This window comes from Sturnus vulgaris, chromosome 3, assembly GCF_052056855.1.
Source record: "Sturnus vulgaris isolate bStuVul1 chromosome 3, bStuVul1.hap1, whole genome shotgun sequence".
NCBI lineage: Eukaryota > Metazoa > Chordata > Aves > Passeriformes > Sturnidae > Sturnus > Sturnus vulgaris.
The window spans coordinates 112,996,825-113,015,082 of NC_142245.1; the positions used below are offsets into that span (position 1 = coordinate 112,996,825).

The window sequence follows — 18,258 nt, forward strand, 5'->3', positions numbered from 1 at the left end:
TTGTTGCTTTATTCAATTAAGTAGCTCTACTTGAGCAGCAGCTGGCATATTCAGATTGATCACAAAATGACATGCAGAGTCAGCATCTCCAGTAATTTCTTGTTAATGTGAGAAACCGCAAAATTCAAATTTTTCACATTTACCCTGATTTGTGGCTGATCCTGCTTGGAGCCCATTGGACTGGGTGATAACCTGAGATTCCCTTAAAATTTCTATTTCGTATCTGTATTTCAGAGCAGTGTGCAAGTAGTATTTTTTTCTAGTGACCTTTTTTTCAGGCTGTTTATTTTTAAGCTCTAATTTTACTCTCCAGACACAGCTGGAGTAAGATCTGTCTAAATGTAGTGAACTTCATGAGCTTAGGAGGTCAAAAGGAGCTGAATTTGAGGCGTGTGTGAGACAGCACTAGATATATTTTGTGGGAATATTTTACCTGTTTGCAATCCATAAATCTCTTCTCCTGCCTTTACTTGTTGTAGTAATGAAAGGAATATTAGGAGGGGGGAAAAAAAATTAAGCTTGATATAAATATATTTACTTCAGATTTTTACCTTTTTGCAGGACATTTGTAAATGGTTCTGCTGTCGTGTGTCCCATCCAGCTCCACCATGGAGACAGAATCCTGTGGGGAAACAACCACTTCTTCAGGTAACAAAAATTATTAAAGCAATTGTAACTTGGCATCCACTTTGTTTTGGCTTAAGGTACGAGGAAAGATGGGGATTATAAAAGCAATACTGATGTTGGAGTGGTTTTTAATGCTAAATATTATTACAAGGTCACTGTGCTCTCTTGTCTCTTGTAATCCCAACCATATCTGTGACCTTCCTGTATAAAACAGGATCACTGTCAAGATTGTACTTTGAAACTCTCTGAAATGTCTCAAAAGTCAGTGGATTTGAATGATAATCTGAAATTTCATTGCTTTATTTTATGCTTAAAAGGAGAACCCATATAAGAAAAGTGAGATATCACTTCATTATTGCCCCTAAATTATTTGGATGTGGAATGATTAAAAAATGTCATGGTTATCTAAACTAGTATCAGGTACTTAATTATGAGAATGTAGAATAGATGAATTAGTTCACCTTCTGCTCCTGTTTTTGCCCTGAGGAAAATTACACCCACAGGAGATCAATACAATTTGAAAGGGACAAAATCTTCTGATTTTGGAGGCTCTACTGAATTTTAACAATTCTTGAAAGCACCCCTGTGTTTTCAGAGCTGACCAATTGATAGTTCTCTAAAAGTTTTCTTCTTATTTAAAGGCTGAATTTGCCAAAGAAGAAAAAGAAGGCAGATCATGAGGATGAGGAGAGGGACAACTCCATGAAGTGCAGTAACAGTGTGGAGCAGCTGGATATAGATGGGGACAATTCCAGTGAGGTGTCCAGTGAGATTAACTTCAGCTATGAATATGCCCAGATGGAAGTCACCATGAAAGCTCTTGGTAGTAATGGTAAGGAGCCACAAAAATTATTGGGAATGTCTACAAAATATGAGAATAACCACTGGTTTTTTCCCTCATAACTTCCTTTTGGAGAGTTTTTCTTGTGAATGACTCATAACAGTCATTTTTGTGCTTGAGGAGGGAAAAATAACCATGGCAGACTGTTTGGTTTGGCAGTTCTTGCTGAGGGGGAAAGCCAAAAGTGGAATGCTGGTGGAACTGCAGTCTCAAATCAAAGTGTTTTCACTTGGCTGTTTATTTTTCTTGTGTTATGTCTCACTCAGGCATTAACTGCAGTGATTTCTGTCTCTGAAACCGTGTTTTTGAGTTTTTGTGGTCTTATGGAGCTGTCCCAGAATGACATTATTTGGGAAACAGGATGACTTTTTTTTTTTTTTCCCAGCTTGGGCTCTTCCTTTTCTTAATTCTCTTAAATCATCTGCCCTGTAAACATTTCTTTTGCTTCAGAATTCACCAGCAACTTTTTAAACACACGCTTCAACAAAATCAAGAGTTTTCGACGCCCGTGCTCACACCACGCATCCAGGACGCTCCCCAGCATGGATTTCACCGTAATACTTCCATTTTCAAATTCTTTCTAGACCCCATGCAGTCAATCCTGCAAAGCCTGGAGCAGCAGCACGAGGAGGAGAAGAGATCAGCCCTGGAGAGGCAGAGGTTGATGTACGAGCATGAGCTGGAGCAGCTGCGGCGGCGCCTCTCTCCCGAGAAGCAGCAATTCCGCAGCATGGACAGGTTCTCCTTCCACTCCCCCAGTGCCCAGCAGCGCCTCAGGCAGTGGGCAGAGGAGAGGTGGGTAAACCCCCTGTGACCATCAGGGATGTTCAGTGAAGTTTCTGCAGTGAATTTCCAAGATTCACTACAATTATAGGAAATTGAGGGCTCGTGGCGGGGATTGGGGAGGATGCAGTTGAAATATTTAGCTGAGAATTACAGAGTGATGGAGCAGGTTGGGTTGGAAGGGACCTCAAAGACCATCCAGTTCCACCCCTGCCGTGGGGAGAACACTTTCCACTATCCCAGATTTCTCCAAGCTCCATCCAACCTGGCCTTGAACACCTCCAGAATAACCAGACCTAAAATGGTAGAAAATACAAGAAATAATGAGTTCCTGCTTTGTTAGGAAGGAGAAGCTCTGTCCTGATCAGCAGCAAATTTAACTTAAGGATGGAGTAATTGGATGAAATTTTGAGGTTCCTATGTGAGTTCATTCTTTCATGGGTTATGCATGACTCAGTTGCTGGGAAATTGTTTTTCCTCTTGGCTTAGATCCAGCTGTCTGACCTGAGCAGGTTCTCACAACCAGAAGAGTGCAAATATAAGAGGGGAGTAAGAGGATGATACAAAGAATTTTAATCCAGCTCATTGTAAAAACCATATAATAACCACAGAGGGGTCACTGTCCACTCTGCCTCTTCCTGGGTGATGGCACTGAGGTTATTTACTTCAGCCCCTAAATAATATTTTCCACTATTACTGTCAAAAAGAGCAGCTGCAGGAAGAAGATGAAACCCTAAATAAATGAGTGTGGTAAGGACATAGTCATGAAAAAGACAAATCTTATATATATGGCTAGAAAAGCAATTTTGGAAGTAAAGAATATTTCAGACAGCCTGAGAAGGCTGCTAGCTGTGTGCCTGGGATGGTTTTTGGCCCCAGATTGCTGGGCTGCACAGTTGCCACTCTCTGTCACCCTTGCCAGGGTGGCCAGTGAACAGGGGGGTCATGTCTGAATAAACCTTTCTCTGTAGCATGGAACATCCACATCTGTGATAGGAAAACTCTGGAATGAGTCACACAATAACTGCCTGTTCAGCAGATGAATGGAGAAGTCTCCAAAACTAGCAGCATCCTCATTTTCATATTGCTAAATTCATATAGATAGATGGTTTTTTTCCCCAGTTGAAATGTAATTTCATACACCTGATTTTTGTGTTAAAAATGATACAATTATTTTGGTGTGAAGGGACCTGAAAGCCCTTCCAGTTCCAGCCCCTGCCATGGGCAGGGACACCTTCCACTATCCCAGGTTGCTCCAAGCCCTGTCCAGCCTGGCCTTGGACACTTCCAGGGGTCCAGGGGCAGCCACAGCTTCTCTGGGAAACCTCTGCCAGGGCCTCCCCACCCTCACAGCCAAGAATTCCTTCCCAATATCCCATCCATCCCTGCCCTCTGGCAGTGGGAAGCCATTCCCTGTGTCCTGTCCCTCCATCCCTTGTCCCCAGTCCCTCTCCAGCTCTCCTGGAGCCCCTTTAGGCTCTGCAAGGGGCTCTGAGCTCTCCCTGGATCCTTCTCTTCTCCAGGTGAGCACCCCCAGCTCTCCCAGCCTGGCTCCAGAGCAGAGGGGCTCCAGCCCTTGGAGCATCTCCATGGCCTCCTCTGGACTCTCTCCATGTCCTCCTTATGTTGGGAGCCCCAGAGCTGCACCCAAGGGTGCTGTGTAGGGCAGTGTCCAAACCTTTGCACAAGTTCAGGTGAAGTCCAGGGCTTGTGAATGTGAGATTTTCTGGATTTTCTGCAGGGGCTCATCTGTCCATTATCTGTAGCAGCCTCACTCTAATGTCACCTGTCCCTTCCCTTTTCAGTCCTCACCCACGAGCTCTCAGTGGCCTCCTCATCCATTTGTTTTGCTTTCAATACATAAACCTCATGATTTTTCCTGTCTCCCCTTTCCCAATCCTGTTCTTCCAGAGAAGAAATGCTGACCCACAGCCTGAGGAAGCTGCGAGAGCAGATTGTTAAAGCCAATCTGTACGTGAGAGAAGCCAGTTTTATTGCAGAGGAACTGGACAAGAGGACAGAGTACAAAGTGACCCTCCAGATCCCAGCTTCAAGCCTTAATGCCAACAGCAAGGTACAGTCACCCTGAATTTAATGATTGTTTAGTAAGTTTAGCCCTCAAATTTCTTTTACTCTGACTGTAGTGGTTGAGTTAGTTTTCCACTAATGTGCATTAAACACGTCTCTGCTACGTCCTTATCTTATTTTATACCATGAAAATCCTATCATGTGCCTTAAAAGAGAAATGTTTTGGTGCAAGACCTTTCCCCTGGTGTTGAAGTTCCCACTTGATGCTGTTGCAGAGTGACAAAGTCTGCAGGTTGAGTAACATCTATTGCAAGTGTTTACTGTCCCTTTGTGCACATTTGACTTTACATCATCCCAGTGAGCTGTGAAAATTCTGCCATGCCCATTGTGGAGGGAGGAACTGGAGCAGGGTGGATTTGGATTATTTGTTCCCAGGCATCTTAGAAATTTTGGAAGGGGAGAGCTGAACCCAGAATTCCATGTCTCAGGCTGGCTACCTAAGCTGGTGTTATTTCTTGAGGCCAAATGAGTATTTTGGTGATACTCAGACAGTCCTTAGTACAGTAGATGGATTTTATTCCAGGTTTATCATTTTTGTTAGTTGTTTTATAAATTTTTCTCACAGTTTTCTGGGAAAGACACATCCAGAAACAGGATGATAAAGGGAGTTAAGTGTCTGCTCTTGTTGGAAGTTGCAGGCAGTAGTAATTTTAGCTGGAGCTCCAAGCCTGCTGTAACTTGAGGGTATTTGTGAAATGCTTAAATGTTCCCATTTCTAACACTTATGTGAGGTGAAAATCCACAGAAACCAGTGCCTGTAGCTGTGATTAGACTTCCCAGTTAAAATGAACATACCAATACACTGTGACAGCTGAACTCAGAGCCTGTCACATTTGGATTTGGCTGCTCAAGCCAGAATTAAAAAAAAAGAACAGACTTTTCCCAAAGATACTCTCAAGTTTGTGTTAGTTTTAAACTCTTATTTCACTGTTGTGACACGGAATTCCTTTTTGGCATCCTTTTAATTGTTTTGCAGAGAGGTGCAATTCTCAGCGAGCCTGCAATCCAGGTGAGGAGGAAAGGGAAAGGCAAACAGATCTGGTCACTGGAAAAGCTGGAAAATCGACTGGTGGATATGAGGGACCTTTACCAGGAGTGGAAAGACTGTGAAGAAGACAATCCAGTAAGTAAAAAACTACTCCTGTAATTACATTCCTGCTACATTTTCAGGAGGATCGTTGGGTGGAGATGGGAATATGCAAAGAGCTGAGTTTCCCTGAGGTTTTGCTTTTCCTAGTACTGAACTGGCCCTCAGCATTTCATGAGCCCTTATCTTGTCACTCTGATCCCTGCTTGCATGCATGGTTTGGTGAGGGAATGGAGCACACAATGGGAATCAGCAGGTAACACAACAGCAGATAATATATTCAGGAATCTGGCAAAGTAAATTTTACCCAAAGTAAAATTCATTCCCATTCTTCTTGTGATCTAATCTGGCCTCCTGCTTGAGCCCCTTTTTCTTTCACTTGGGCTGGTTGTGCAACACTTTGGAAAGTGTTTCCTGGGAGGTTTGGTTTCCTGACATGACTCTGGATTTGCTTTGCAGGTGATGAGAGCTTATTTCAGGAGAGCTGATCCCTTCTACGATGAGCAGGAGAACCACAGCCTTATTGGAGTAGCCAATGTTTTCCTTGAGTGCCTGTTCTATGATGTGAAGCTGCAATATGCTGTTCCAATCATCAATCAGAAGGGAGAGGTTTGTTATTCTTTATCATCTCTCCCTACCCAGTGTTTAATTACAGCCTGTGGGATCCTATGCCAGGATGGAGTAGATAATTTCCAGTTTCATGTGCACAAGTTCTCTGCTAATGACGTGGAATTGTGTAAATCCCATAATACTTTCCTGGGCTTTTCAGACAGCTCTGAATCTCCCAGCACAGTGATTGTGAAAGGAGAAAACTTCCAGCACCTTCCTGAGGGAAATAACCCAAAATAAGTCCTTAAGATGAGCAATAGCTCCACTGGTTTCACTGCCTGCCATCAGGAAAATAAGATTCTTAAATACATTCTGTAAGAACAATTTCAAAGGCAGCAGAGCACACCAGGCAACGTTCTCCATGCTCTGCTTCAAGTGTGCACTTTGCAGCCTCTCCAGAGGCTGGTTTGAAGGTGAGATTGTTCCCCAGGTCACCCCAGTGATTGATTTCTTTATGGTTTTTGCAACAAAAGCTTTTCGATTCTCGCTCCGAAGCATTCTTCGTGTGGTGCAACAAATTCAGAGTGCAAGAGCAGCACAGAAAGGAATAAAATATTACAGAACTGGGAGGGGCTGAACCTGGCCCTGCTTTTTGGCACATAAATAATTGTGACTCCTGTGCTGCCAGGTTTCAGGTCGTCTCCACGTGGAAGTTGTTCGAGTGAGTGGGGAAATCGATGACAGGCTGGTGGGAGGTGAGGACAGTCCTGACTACTCCAACGAAAATGACATCCAGGAGAGAAAACTTGTCTGCAGGGTGAGTTCCACGTGTGTCCCAACCTCTGAGCAACCTTTTCTCTTCCCATCCTGGGTCAGAAAGAAATCCTTGGCTTCTGGATATTGGATTTGACTTTGTTACTTCATTTTGTTTCTTATAGAATGGCTGAAGTAACACAAGATAATTAGTTGGGATTTGTTCCTTTCACTAATTACACTTATATGCCAAAGGCTCACCCCAGGAAGTTTCCTGGAATGCAGGGAAGATCTCTGTATTAGGATTGGCACTGCAATGTCCAATTCAAGAAGAGTCACAGAATCTGATAAGCTCCCATCATTCTAGGAATCATTATCTCTCAATATTTCTTTTTCTCTCGATATTTCTTTCTCTAAATATTAACTGTTTTGCAAAATATGTACAGTGTGTTTGTTACTGTTAGTAATAAAAAGAAAATCAGTAGGAAGTATTTACTAGCAGCTCTGTGTCACAGTAAAACTACAAGCTACAGGTAAGAAAAGAAAGGCAAAAAAACATTAGAGGGAATGGTCCCCAGCCTTGCTGACTTCTGGACAATATGAACAATTTGGGAGAAACTGTCCTTTTTTCCCCCCCCCACTTTTTATCCTGTCCCATAGAGCTCCAGTGCTTAAAAGCAGTATTTTGGGGTATTTTGGCAAAAAATATTTCTGCCTGATCGTGGGGATCATGCTGCAGAAGTCCAACTCATTTGGTCTTAATTTGACAAAGAGGGAATAAAAGTGATTAAATATATGGTGAACATGATGGCTTTGTTTAGATCACAGTGAGAATTCACAACATTTTCTTCCTATTTGGCCTTGATTTGATGAGGGGACAGGCTAATTTTGCATTCTTTGGGGTTGATCTTGGGTTATTTCCAGCATCACAGTGTAAGAGCAAGTAATGTCTTAAACCAAGGATCTTTGGAGCATAAAGGAGCCACTGGAAATACGAGATTTTTTTATTGTATTCCTCTTCAGTTGCAATGGGTTTAGTGCATTTCACCATTAAAAATGAGCAGAATGTCCCTTCCAGGAAATATGAGCCTGGTGACATCTAGTGACTGTCTTCAGCTCCTGCACTCCAAATATTGTCCCCAATGAGTATCAGTGCAGAAATTTTATTTCCTAAATTGTTTTTGGTTTGCTGTTCTTTTTTTTTTTTTTTTTTTTTTTTTTATCCTTTGCAGTGGAACATTGTTTTTAATTCCATGCCTGATGAAGAAGTGCTTTTCATTTCTTTCTCACCTCCTTTCCAGATTAAAATACTTCAAGCTACAGGTTTGCCACAGCACCTGTCCAACTTTGTGTTCTGCAAATACACATTTTGGGATCAAGTGGAGCCAGTTATTGTTGCCCCTGAGGTGGATCCTTCCCAGTCTTCCATCAGCAAGGAGCCACGGTGCATGGTTGTCTTTGATCACTGCAATGTAATTTATTTTTCTGTTTCATTAATTAACTGTAAGGCAGGCAAAAAAAAAAGCAAATTTAGGTTTGTGCAGCAATTTAATCTGCCTCTTTTCTCACATTATATTTCCTGATGCCCTAATCCCATTTTTAATTTCATTATGTTGATACACTAATATTTTTTAATAAGAACTTAAATGTCTTCAGAGTCCATTTTTTTCTACACTGTTCATTTGTACAAAAAGTACTGAAGATGAAGTGGGTTAATAAAGGAAAACATCACTTCATCAGAGACTCTTCTACTGTGGATATTAGAATTTATCCACAGTAAAATTCACTGTGGATGAGGGATATTTATCTGAGGATATTTGATGTCAGTAACTGAGCTGATCACTCTGAACTCTGATGAAATGAGGATAAATGTCCCAGTTTTGGGACATGGGGCTGCTGTGGATGCTGAGGTTGGGTTGGTAGAGGTCAGAACAGACTATTTAGGACAAACTCTTTTCTTCCCACTGGCTTTGGAGCAGAGGCATCTTTAACAGAGCCATCCAAAGTCAGTTTGGATGAATCCCAGCCCAGTCACCCCAGTTCTCACTGTGTTCTATCCCTCCTCATCACACTGAGCAATTTATTCCTCTTACCATTTGTGAAATGGATGTAACACCTTCTGATGAGTTTTCATTTTCTGATTCTGACCATTACAACATAGGCTTTGATTTTTTTCTGAGCTATTGGCTCAGGGCTTGCAACAGCCTGTGATCATTTTTCAGCTCCTTATAGACTTTAATCTTTGAGAAATCACATACCTTTAACCTTCCTCCTGATTTTATAGACTGAGACAACACTTCCTTTCCCTTGGATTGTATCTTGGGAACCAGGGGAATTTTTACTAAATGCATTTTATTAAAGTCAAGGCAGTAAAATCTCCCAACCTGTGTCACGTAGCCACAGTTACCAACTGATTTTTTTTTTTTTTTTTTTTTTTTTTAACCTTCCAGGAGGTTTCTGTGAATATTTCTGAAGACTTCATGGAACATCTTTATGATGGTGCTTTGGCCATTGAAGTTTATGGTCACAAGCAGAGCGGTGACCGCAAAAACCCAGCCCTGTGGGATTTGGGAATAATTCAAGCCAAAACACGCAGCCTTCGGGACAGGTGAATGTGCAAAATGCATCTTTTGGTTTCGAATTTAGGAAAAAATCACTGCCTGAGGTGCCCAGTTTTGAAGCAGCTTTGGGGTAAGGAGTTAAAATTTTGAATTGGAAAGTCCACTCCAGTTCATTCCTTGCCATGAAATGCCATCCCTGTAATGCTTCCACTGGAAAAGTATTATTCCTTATTACCTCAGTTTGGATAAATATGCAATATTGTGGTAATTCAGACTGCAGGGGGGTGTTGTTTGTTTGCTGCCACCATTTTTTTTGTCCCCAGAGTAATCTTGTAGGATTTTCTTAAATATGAGTTGTTTTGCCTCTTCAATTAGAAGGCAGCTCTGCATCTTAATTTATTGGCAATTACTTCTCTTTTTACTTGCAGCTTAAGCTTATGTTGACTGTTAAGTTGCATATAGGGAAATTTAAAATAAAATTCAGGGAAATACAGCAGAGAGGAAAAGGATGCTCTAAAATAGTGAGTTAACAGCTAAGTAGTGAGCACTCCTATCCCTTTTAATTTTGAAGTTCTACAAAAGTGGCTGTTTCTTATTAATCTCTGGGAAGAGTAGGAGAGAAAACAGTGATATGAAGGAGGTCAGGAAAGTGCTCTGAATCTTGAGAGCTTGTGAGACAATGTCATATTTCATTCTTCTGTCTTCCATCTCAATCTCATTGCCCTGACAACACCTGGGCTTCTGTGGCAGGACTTGAGACCAGAGCTTAAATGTGGAATTGGGGTTTGTATTGGAATCAGGAAAAGGCTTATTTCTGATGTTTGACTAAAATAGCTGTCAGGAAAAATCAGAAGCACTGCACAGCTGCTACCTGTGTGCTCACAAATGGTGCATTTATTGCAGCAAGTTTGTTGCTGCTTCGGTCTGCACTCTGAGCTCAGTGTTTGGATGTTTTAATTCCTTTGTGTTTGGGAAGAAAAACCCCAACAGAACAAAAGGAACAACCCAGCACCTTGATTTGTTCTGCAGGTGGAGTGAGGTGACCCGAAAAGTGGAGCTGTGGGTTCAGATCCTGGAGCTCAATGAGAACGGGGAGTACTGCCCAGTGGAGGTGACCCCTGCCAAGGACGTCAGCACAGGAGGCATCTTCCAGCTCAGGCAGGTGAGGTGGCACAGGCAGGGCTCCAGATGTGCAGGAAACATCTGGAGACCTCGGCTTTGGACGGCCAGGGAAGCACCGAGCTTAGGTGTAAAATGTGATGTTGTGGAAAACAGATGTAAAGTGGGAGACAGCAAAACTCAGCTTAAAGGTGACCAAAGCCCTCCCTGTCACCTTTTTGCTCTGTCCTGTGCCAGCACCTGGCAGAAGGGACATCAGTCTCCACTGAACTTCATTATTTTTTAAAGAGGTCCAGAGTTCCCTTTTATTCCATCCTACCAGCCAAGCACTCCTTTGTTCTTTGAATTCTACCTGCTTTAAATTGTTAATGCTTCACTGAGCAGCTCACGTTTTTAAAAGGTGAGCTGTTGAGAAGCTGCTGCCCAAAGAACACGAGGAATCAGTAAAAGTTACATCCAGGCTGCTCCTCTGACCTCACCAACTCCTTTGATTTTTTATTTTAATCTTCTTTTTTTTTTTTATTTACTTTTATTTTCCCCTTTACAGTTTTACTGAAGAGCACTTGCTTTGCTGCACAGTGGGTCAGAATTTTTAGCCAAGGAGAGCAGAGTCAGGAAAAGTTCACTGAAATTCCAGTAGCTCACCAAATTAGACTATTTGCTCTCCTCTTTTATAGGTGGGGAAAAGATCCCGTTTTCTGCCTTCAGAAGTATTAAAAATAAAATCCTATAAGGGAATGTTTGAAAACCCTCCAGAAAAGTAAACTGGGGAGTTGGTGAATGCTGAACTTTTATTTTTCACTGTAAATTCATAAATCCTATGGCTACAAATCCTTGGAACTGGAAGGGGATCTCTTGAACACTGGGTCATTGGGATTGCAGCACTTTGTTCCTCCTAAAAGAAAAATATAATACTCCTTGCCAGTGGCTGCCAGTAGAGGTCTCTGTGGAATTAAACTTTCAGCACTTTATATTCATTTATTTTAAACGAGCATTTCAAATTGTTCTTTTGGACAGGGGCAATCTCGACGAATCCAGGTTGAAGTGAAATCTGTGCAGGAATCTGGGACCTTGCCACTGATGGAGGAATCCATATTATCTGTTGGCATTGGCTGTGTTCAAATAAAACATGCCAAGTCTCAAAATTATCAGGTAAAACTCTGAATATTTACTGGCAGCTTTTTTCCTAGAGCTGGAAAGCACGAAGGGAATCATTTTCCATGGCAGAAATAACACTTGTAAGATGTTTTGTATCTCTTCTGGTTTTGGTTGGGGTTTTTTTCCTGTCTTTGAAAGCAGCACAGCCTTAATACCCCACTCTTAGAAGAAAAGAAAATACAAACATGACTAAAATCCATTAGGAGTTTTTCATGTAGTTTTTACTTCAAATATTAAACATGGAAAGCAATATTTAGTAATTATTAGAAATAAAAATTAATTTAAAGTATTCAAATAAAAAATTCAAACTAAAGTAAACCAGTGCAACATAGATTTAAATAATTTCCAATTCCAAATGTTAGAATTCCATGAACCACTTGTGGCCCACAGTGGATGTTGGACAGTTTTTTGATGATCTCATACACACTGCACCTCATGTGTATCCCTCTCTTTTTAGGCATTGTCTTCTTGCAGTGCTCCTGGGAGTTTCTGGTGCACTTTAACTTTTTCCTCCCAACAGATAAAATAGAATTCAGTGACTCCCTGGGGCTGGCACAGCCAAAATCTTGTGCAGCACAACAAATCTCTGAACTTGTTTGATTTGCTGCCCTGCTTGAGACAAGGCCAGCTAAATGAAAAAGTAGATATCCCAAAATATTTATCCCAAAATATTGACCCTGTGGACAGTGTGTGATTCAATCCATGTCTGATCCCCTTTTTTTTCTTATTCAGGATGGCATTTCCTTTGAGCTCTGAAGTATTTGGGATTTCTCTTGTCTCCTGACTGGGGCAGTCCTTTCCCATTGTGTGTCCAGGGTACAAAAACGGGAATTTTTGCACCTTTCCAGCAGCACCCTGGGCAGATTGTTCCTGTTATTTCCCACTATGCTCCTGCTGGCTCTCCCTGCAGCTTTTCCATCACAGCAGCCCCTGATAGCCACATTTCCTTCCTATAAAGCCAGGAAACTCCTGAAATGGAGCAAATTTCTCTCCTAGGACAGAATGATTGATTCTTGCAGTTTTTCCTTGACCCAAAACCTCCAAGTGCCCCTTTCAGCTGTTTTGTAGGATCAAGTCCCAGGGGAGCATCCTCTCTGCCTCACCTTATTTATTCCCCAGTGAATTCCTGACCCACTGAGCAGTTCCAGACCAGACTTATCCCACAGAGCTGACAATCCCCAAAATTAGTACATTCTGTTAAACCCAACTAGAAAGAGAGAAACCAGTGAGTTGTGCCTGACACTGATAACCCCCATGGGAAAGGACCATTGAAAATCAGATTTTATGAGACCTGTTGCTTACAATAGGATTTGGATATCAACACCTGGATTTTCAGTCCCTTTATTATCATTTCTCTTATCTCAGGTAAATGAGGTAGCTCTGGAATGTGAAAGATTTTCTAAAGACCTTGAACTGAGGAAATGCTGCCTCTTCTCTATGGCCTTTTAATTTTAGCTTAGCTAAGTTTTTGCTTTCATGATTATGGTAGAAAAGGAGGCTCTGGTGGCTCATTATTGCTTAACTAGATAAGTAATAACTCCTTGAGGATTGGAGTCTTCTTTCCTTTTCCATTCCCTGTGAGGAGGGGCAGTTGTGCTCTTGGCAAGTGACTCTGCTTGGGATGAAGGTCAGGAATTAAAAGTGGTGTCTGCCATTGGAAAATAATGGGAAGAAAAGGTTGAAGGTCTGCATTGTCCTCCTGGGGTGGCTGCTGTTTTAATTCCTTAATAATTATAGTAGATTTTTACAGTTCTTCCAGTCATTTGTGCACATCTCAGTTTTTGGGGGCAGTTCTGGGTCCCCCATGACAGGAAAGACCTGGAGGAGCTGGAGCATGTCCAGGGAAGAGAACAGAGCTGGGGAAGGGGCTCAGCCTGGAGAAAAGGAGGTTCCAGAGGGAATTTTCCTCCCTGGAATTCCCTGACAGGAGGGGGCAGCCAGGCAGGATTGGGATTTTTCCCAGGGAACAGGGTCAGGATGAGAGAGAACAGCCTTAAATTATTCCAAAGCAGGTTCAGGTTGGATATTTGGAACAATTCCTTCTTGGAAAGGGTTGTCCAGCCCTGGCACAGCTGCCCAGGGCAGATGTAGAGTCCCCATCCCTGGAAGTATTCAAAAAACATCTGGATGGTTGATGGTTGGATTCAATGATCTTAAAATTCTTTTCCAACTTTATCAGTTCTGAGATTCTGGGATTTTATCCAGACTGATTTTTCAGCACTTGCTGTAACATTCACACTTAAGTCTTAGAGGTAAAGCAGCATTTTTCTTTGCTATCCAGGATCAAGAGGTTTTAAGCTTTTTCTTTCTTGTATTCCACTTTCCTTCAATTATTATTACTTGTGATAGTTACATTACTGTGATTTTTTCCATTATAATTATTGGATTGTTCAGGTTGGTGTTTGGATGAGATGACAGCAGCAAATCTTTGGGATCTCAGTGTGTTTTAATTCTGTGACCATGCCATTGCTAAACTCAGACTTTTATTTTTATGTAAGACTGTTAATATTGCTTAAAATACCTTTTGCATTCAGTGTCTCCTGCTATTAAAAAAATTAATGGCATGTTTTTTGTGTTTTGGCCTAGGAAGAAGAGGATGAAATGGACAGTTACCAGGTAAAAATTTAAAATTCTCTCCTACAAATGCAGAAGTTTACAGATCAAAGCATTCTAGACAAGGAACTGAATGTTCTTAAGGATGCTGAGGTGCTTTGGGTTTTTTAAGGGATATGAGCACTTGAAAAAAATTATTTTCAGGACACTTTTGCAAATTCCATAACTGTGGGATGGTGTGGGGTAGGGATGGATTCCTGACATGAGTCTGCTAAACACTGAGGGGAATGGTGAGGACTTGGGGTTTCCAGCTCCAGTGGTTAGAGAGTTTTGGAGTAGTTTAGGGGCAAAGAATTGTATAAAATGAAGGTTTTTTTCAGCTGGGTAGTACAGAAAAAAAAGCTAGAGAGTTGGCAGGCAAAATACTTCAAATAAGACGTGGAAATTTGAAGGGTCTGGATGTGTCTTCCCTTTCTTCTGCTTGGCTGTAGGATGAGCAGAAATGTTGAGAAAATGTATAAACCACAATGAGGAAACCTTGGCTTTCCTGGGCCAATATTTAATAAATGTAATTCCATTTATTTAATATTAATATTTAGTGTAATATTTTTTCCCCCCCTCTCTTTTTTTAGGACAGGGATTTGGAGAGGCTCCGTCGGAAGTGGCTCTGTGCCTTAACAAAGCGCCAGGAGTACCTTGATCAGCAGCTGCAGAAACTCGTGGGCAAACCTGGTAAAGAAAATGATATTAAAAGGGTAATCACAGTAAAAGGTTGAGAGGTGTGCACACACTTCTTACCTTAATATGTCATCAGATTTAGAAGAGACGTTCCTGGAAATTTGGATCTCTGAACTCAGCTGTAATTCGCTTTTTTGGGGGGCGAAGCTCAAGTTGGAGAAGCCTTTATGAAGTTATTTGTAGTTTTGGGGTGTATCTTTGTGTGCTGGATTTTGAGCAGAGCAGGGTTTATCCTGCCATGGATGCTGTAAAATCAGTGCCACGTTGCAGAGACACTTTTTTTCAGAGCTGCTCTGCTGTCCTGACCTCCATCCTGCCTTGCAGATAAAACAGAGGACGACGCCGATCGGGAGGCTCAGCTTTTGGAGATGAGGCTGACTCTCACCGAAGAAAGGAATGCTGTGATGGTTCCTTCTGCTGGCAGTGGCATCCCTGGAGCTCCAGCAGAGTGGTAGGAACATCCATTCCCAGAGGAGGGATGTAAAAATGATGCACAGCCCGTTCTTGGCTTTGGATTATGACCTTTTTTTTTTTTTTTTTTCCTCAATCTGGCCTCTGTACCCTGCATGAGCAAAGTTGTTAAAATTAGGCCTCTTGCTTAAATTATTTTATCAGGTTGTGTCTCTGAAATCCAGAAATGCTGTTTGGTAAACGATGCTGTTATTGATCAGGGTATAATTATAACCTTCTGAAAAAAGGAATCAATATTTATTACCACTGCACTCGCCATTTAAAAAAATTAGCTAATATGTTAACTACCTAGTTCATTCACTTAAAAGGCTGCCCTCTCATCATAAAACTGCATCTCCAGGAGCATTTTGTTGCACTCCTGGTTTGAGAACAAACTCTGTTTAGTCAGCAAGTGTTCCCTGTAATTTTGTGAACATTAAAAATAGTAGAGAGCACTAGACTGAGACCGCTGTGCTTGGATCAGCTGTGAGCAGCAACTGCAGATGGGGATTCAGGGTTGTTTCACCTCAAACTCATCTTCAGTTGCTTGCAACTTCCTGAACATCTTCTCTGAGAAAACCTCTAACAGTGTTTATTGATGGAATTGAGTGTCATGGAGTTTTAAGCTGAAGTTTGTCAGAGCTTCTAAAACGTAGAAAACACCAAGTTCTTGTTGGAAACACATCAGCTTTCACATCAATGTGTTTCATTAGGTTTGAAAACAGTGGAGCTGCAGGAAACTTGCTCCAGGAGGAATCTGGTTTGTACCAGAGGAAATGTTCAGTGTGATTCAAGCACTTTATATATTACATAAGACTCCAGCCTGCTCTTGTTCGCTATAAATTCATCAGTTTTGCCTCTTCAATATTTGTTTTGTAAGGAAGAGTAGTAACTGTGTGGATTGGCAGCATCAGTATTAGTTTAAACACTTTGAGACTGACTTTTCTGATTCCCCATTTTCCCTGTCATCACTGAAGTAGAGGGGTTTGCATTTCATGAGTGTGTGTGTGTCAGAGTAAATAAACTTAATTTTGCTATTAGCATTTAAGAGAGAGAAAACACTTCAGAAAGCAGAGGTCAAAGAAGATAATGATTCCAAGAGAGCTGATATAAAAGAAATACTAATTTATTTGAGTCTCTTGGAATCTGCAGCAGTAAATTAAAATAAAGAGGTTTGGCAAGGTTATCAATGGTCTGGCTAAAAATTGCAGACTGAATGCAATGTCCTGGGGCTTTGGGTCATCAGGGACGTGTGCTGGGTAAAATCTCTGTTGCTTTAAATGCCACCATTGTCCCTGTCTTGTATTTTAGGACTCCTGTGTCTGGTATGGAAACTCACATTCCTGTCATATTCCTTGACCTGAATGGTAAGTGGCCCTTAAGATGGCAGAGTAATTTGAAAACAAATTTTGTCCATCCAGTGTCATTACAGAACTGAAGCAAGCTCTTAAAATTCACAAAAGCCTGGAATGGCAGGTGGATTAATTGGAGAAGTGCCCATTTTTTCCTGAAACATACTCTTTAATGTTTCAAAATAAACAATATTGTGTATGGAAGGAACAATAAGTTTTAATATCCCGTGTTTTCAGTGCATCCCAATGCAAGATCCAGTTTGAACAATGTCTTTGTCACATGGTCCTGCCCAGAGATGGGCAACTGGAACCAAGAAGGTGACAGCCCCAAAGCAATCCAGGGAGTTAAATAAAGCAATCCAATTAAATAAATCCTTGATGGGATGTTTAAAAGAGGGTTAACATTTGGATGAGAAGTGTCAGGGGAGGAGGGGAGGTGACACTCAGGCTGTTGTGAGGAGACCTGAGCTGCAATCTTCTGACTTTGGTGGTTTTTCCACGTGGGACAGCACATCCATGGATCCAATGGCAAAGAGAGGAGCTGGTTAATAATTCTTGAGGAGGAACTCCAGCCAGGAAAAGTTTGAGCTTCTCAAAACCCTGCTTAAGGGTTTGTTTGATCATGATTTAAAATTTTTCTCCTATTCAACCAGCAGCTTATCTTAACAGCACCACATCTTTAATGCCAAATGAGCTCAGTGCTGAAAATCCACCTGTGGGCAAGGAAGGGGTGTTTGCCACAGGGGGAGATTCCTGCCCTTTATTAGACACATTTGAGCCTGTGTCCCCAAATCTTTGTGCACATTTTCTCTGTAGAAATGGGATTTATTTATTTTTTTTTTAAGTGGAACAATGCATCTTTAATTTTGTAGGTGAAGTCTTAAGTAGCCAAGCTGGGGAGCTGAGGATGAAAATATGAATTCATGACTTGCTGATGTTTTTTAAAAAGGATGATTGCTTTGTGTTTCCTCACCTTCCACATGCCCTCCTGTTTGCAGCTGATGACTTCAGCTCCCAGGATAACCTGGATGACCCAGAGGCAGGAGGCTGGGATGCCACTCTGGTGGCAGAGGAGGAGGAGGAATTCTTTGAGCTGCAGATTGTGAAGCATCACGACAGTGAGGTAAGGGAAGCTGCACACCAGGGAATTTTAGTCTTTTAATTGTTCTTTTCATATGTTCACATGTGAAAATAATACATCAAATATGTCCTAGAAATGCATATGAAACATTTGAAAGAATGTTTCTCCTGAGAGCAACTGTGTTTTCAAGGAATGTTCAGTAGGAGTATAACCATGATTGGGAAAAGAGTAAAACTGAAGGAACATCCTTCATCCAAATCCAGGCATTCCAAAAACCTGAGATTGTGTTTAACAAAGCAAAATCCCTGAGCAAATTAGAGTGCAAAAACCCCAGCTGGAAAACCAATCAATCTTAATTGTAAACATTTTTACCTCTGCATTGTTACACTCATTATCTTCCATTGTGCCACATATCTCATAGTTTCACAACTTTACAAATGTTAGTTTATAATTTCTGCTATTAGGTTTAGAATCTCTGACTTATTTTATTCCTTAAAGCTTTGCTCCTTTCTCTGAAA

At 41.5% G+C, this 18,258-nt stretch overlaps 1 protein-coding gene across 5 annotated transcripts in view; it reads left to right on the forward strand.

Annotated features, from left to right (window-relative positions):
* Nucleotides 1-18,258, forward strand: part of KIF13B (kinesin family member 13B) — a 118,106-nt gene that overhangs the window by 68,902 nt on the left and 30,946 nt on the right. For all 5 annotated transcript variants that reach the window (XM_014886489.2, XM_088162569.1, XM_088162568.1 and 2 more), the window contains 16 exons: nt 562-648; nt 1,269-1,459; nt 2,053-2,263; nt 4,163-4,325; nt 5,316-5,462; nt 5,886-6,035; nt 6,664-6,792; nt 8,030-8,200; nt 9,179-9,336; nt 10,319-10,451; nt 11,426-11,560; nt 14,153-14,182; nt 14,752-14,851; nt 15,182-15,308; nt 16,619-16,674; nt 17,658-17,782. In XM_014886489.2, coding sequence (XP_014741975.2) covers nt 562-648; nt 1,269-1,459; nt 2,053-2,263; nt 4,163-4,325; nt 5,316-5,462; nt 5,886-6,035; nt 6,664-6,792; nt 8,030-8,200; nt 9,179-9,336; nt 10,319-10,451; nt 11,426-11,560; nt 14,153-14,182; nt 14,752-14,851; nt 15,182-15,308; nt 16,619-16,674; nt 17,658-17,782 — 2,113 coding nt within the window. The remainder of the gene's footprint in view (nt 1-561; nt 649-1,268; nt 1,460-2,052; nt 2,264-4,162; nt 4,326-5,315; nt 5,463-5,885; nt 6,036-6,663; nt 6,793-8,029; nt 8,201-9,178; nt 9,337-10,318; nt 10,452-11,425; nt 11,561-14,152; nt 14,183-14,751; nt 14,852-15,181; nt 15,309-16,618; nt 16,675-17,657; nt 17,783-18,258) is intronic.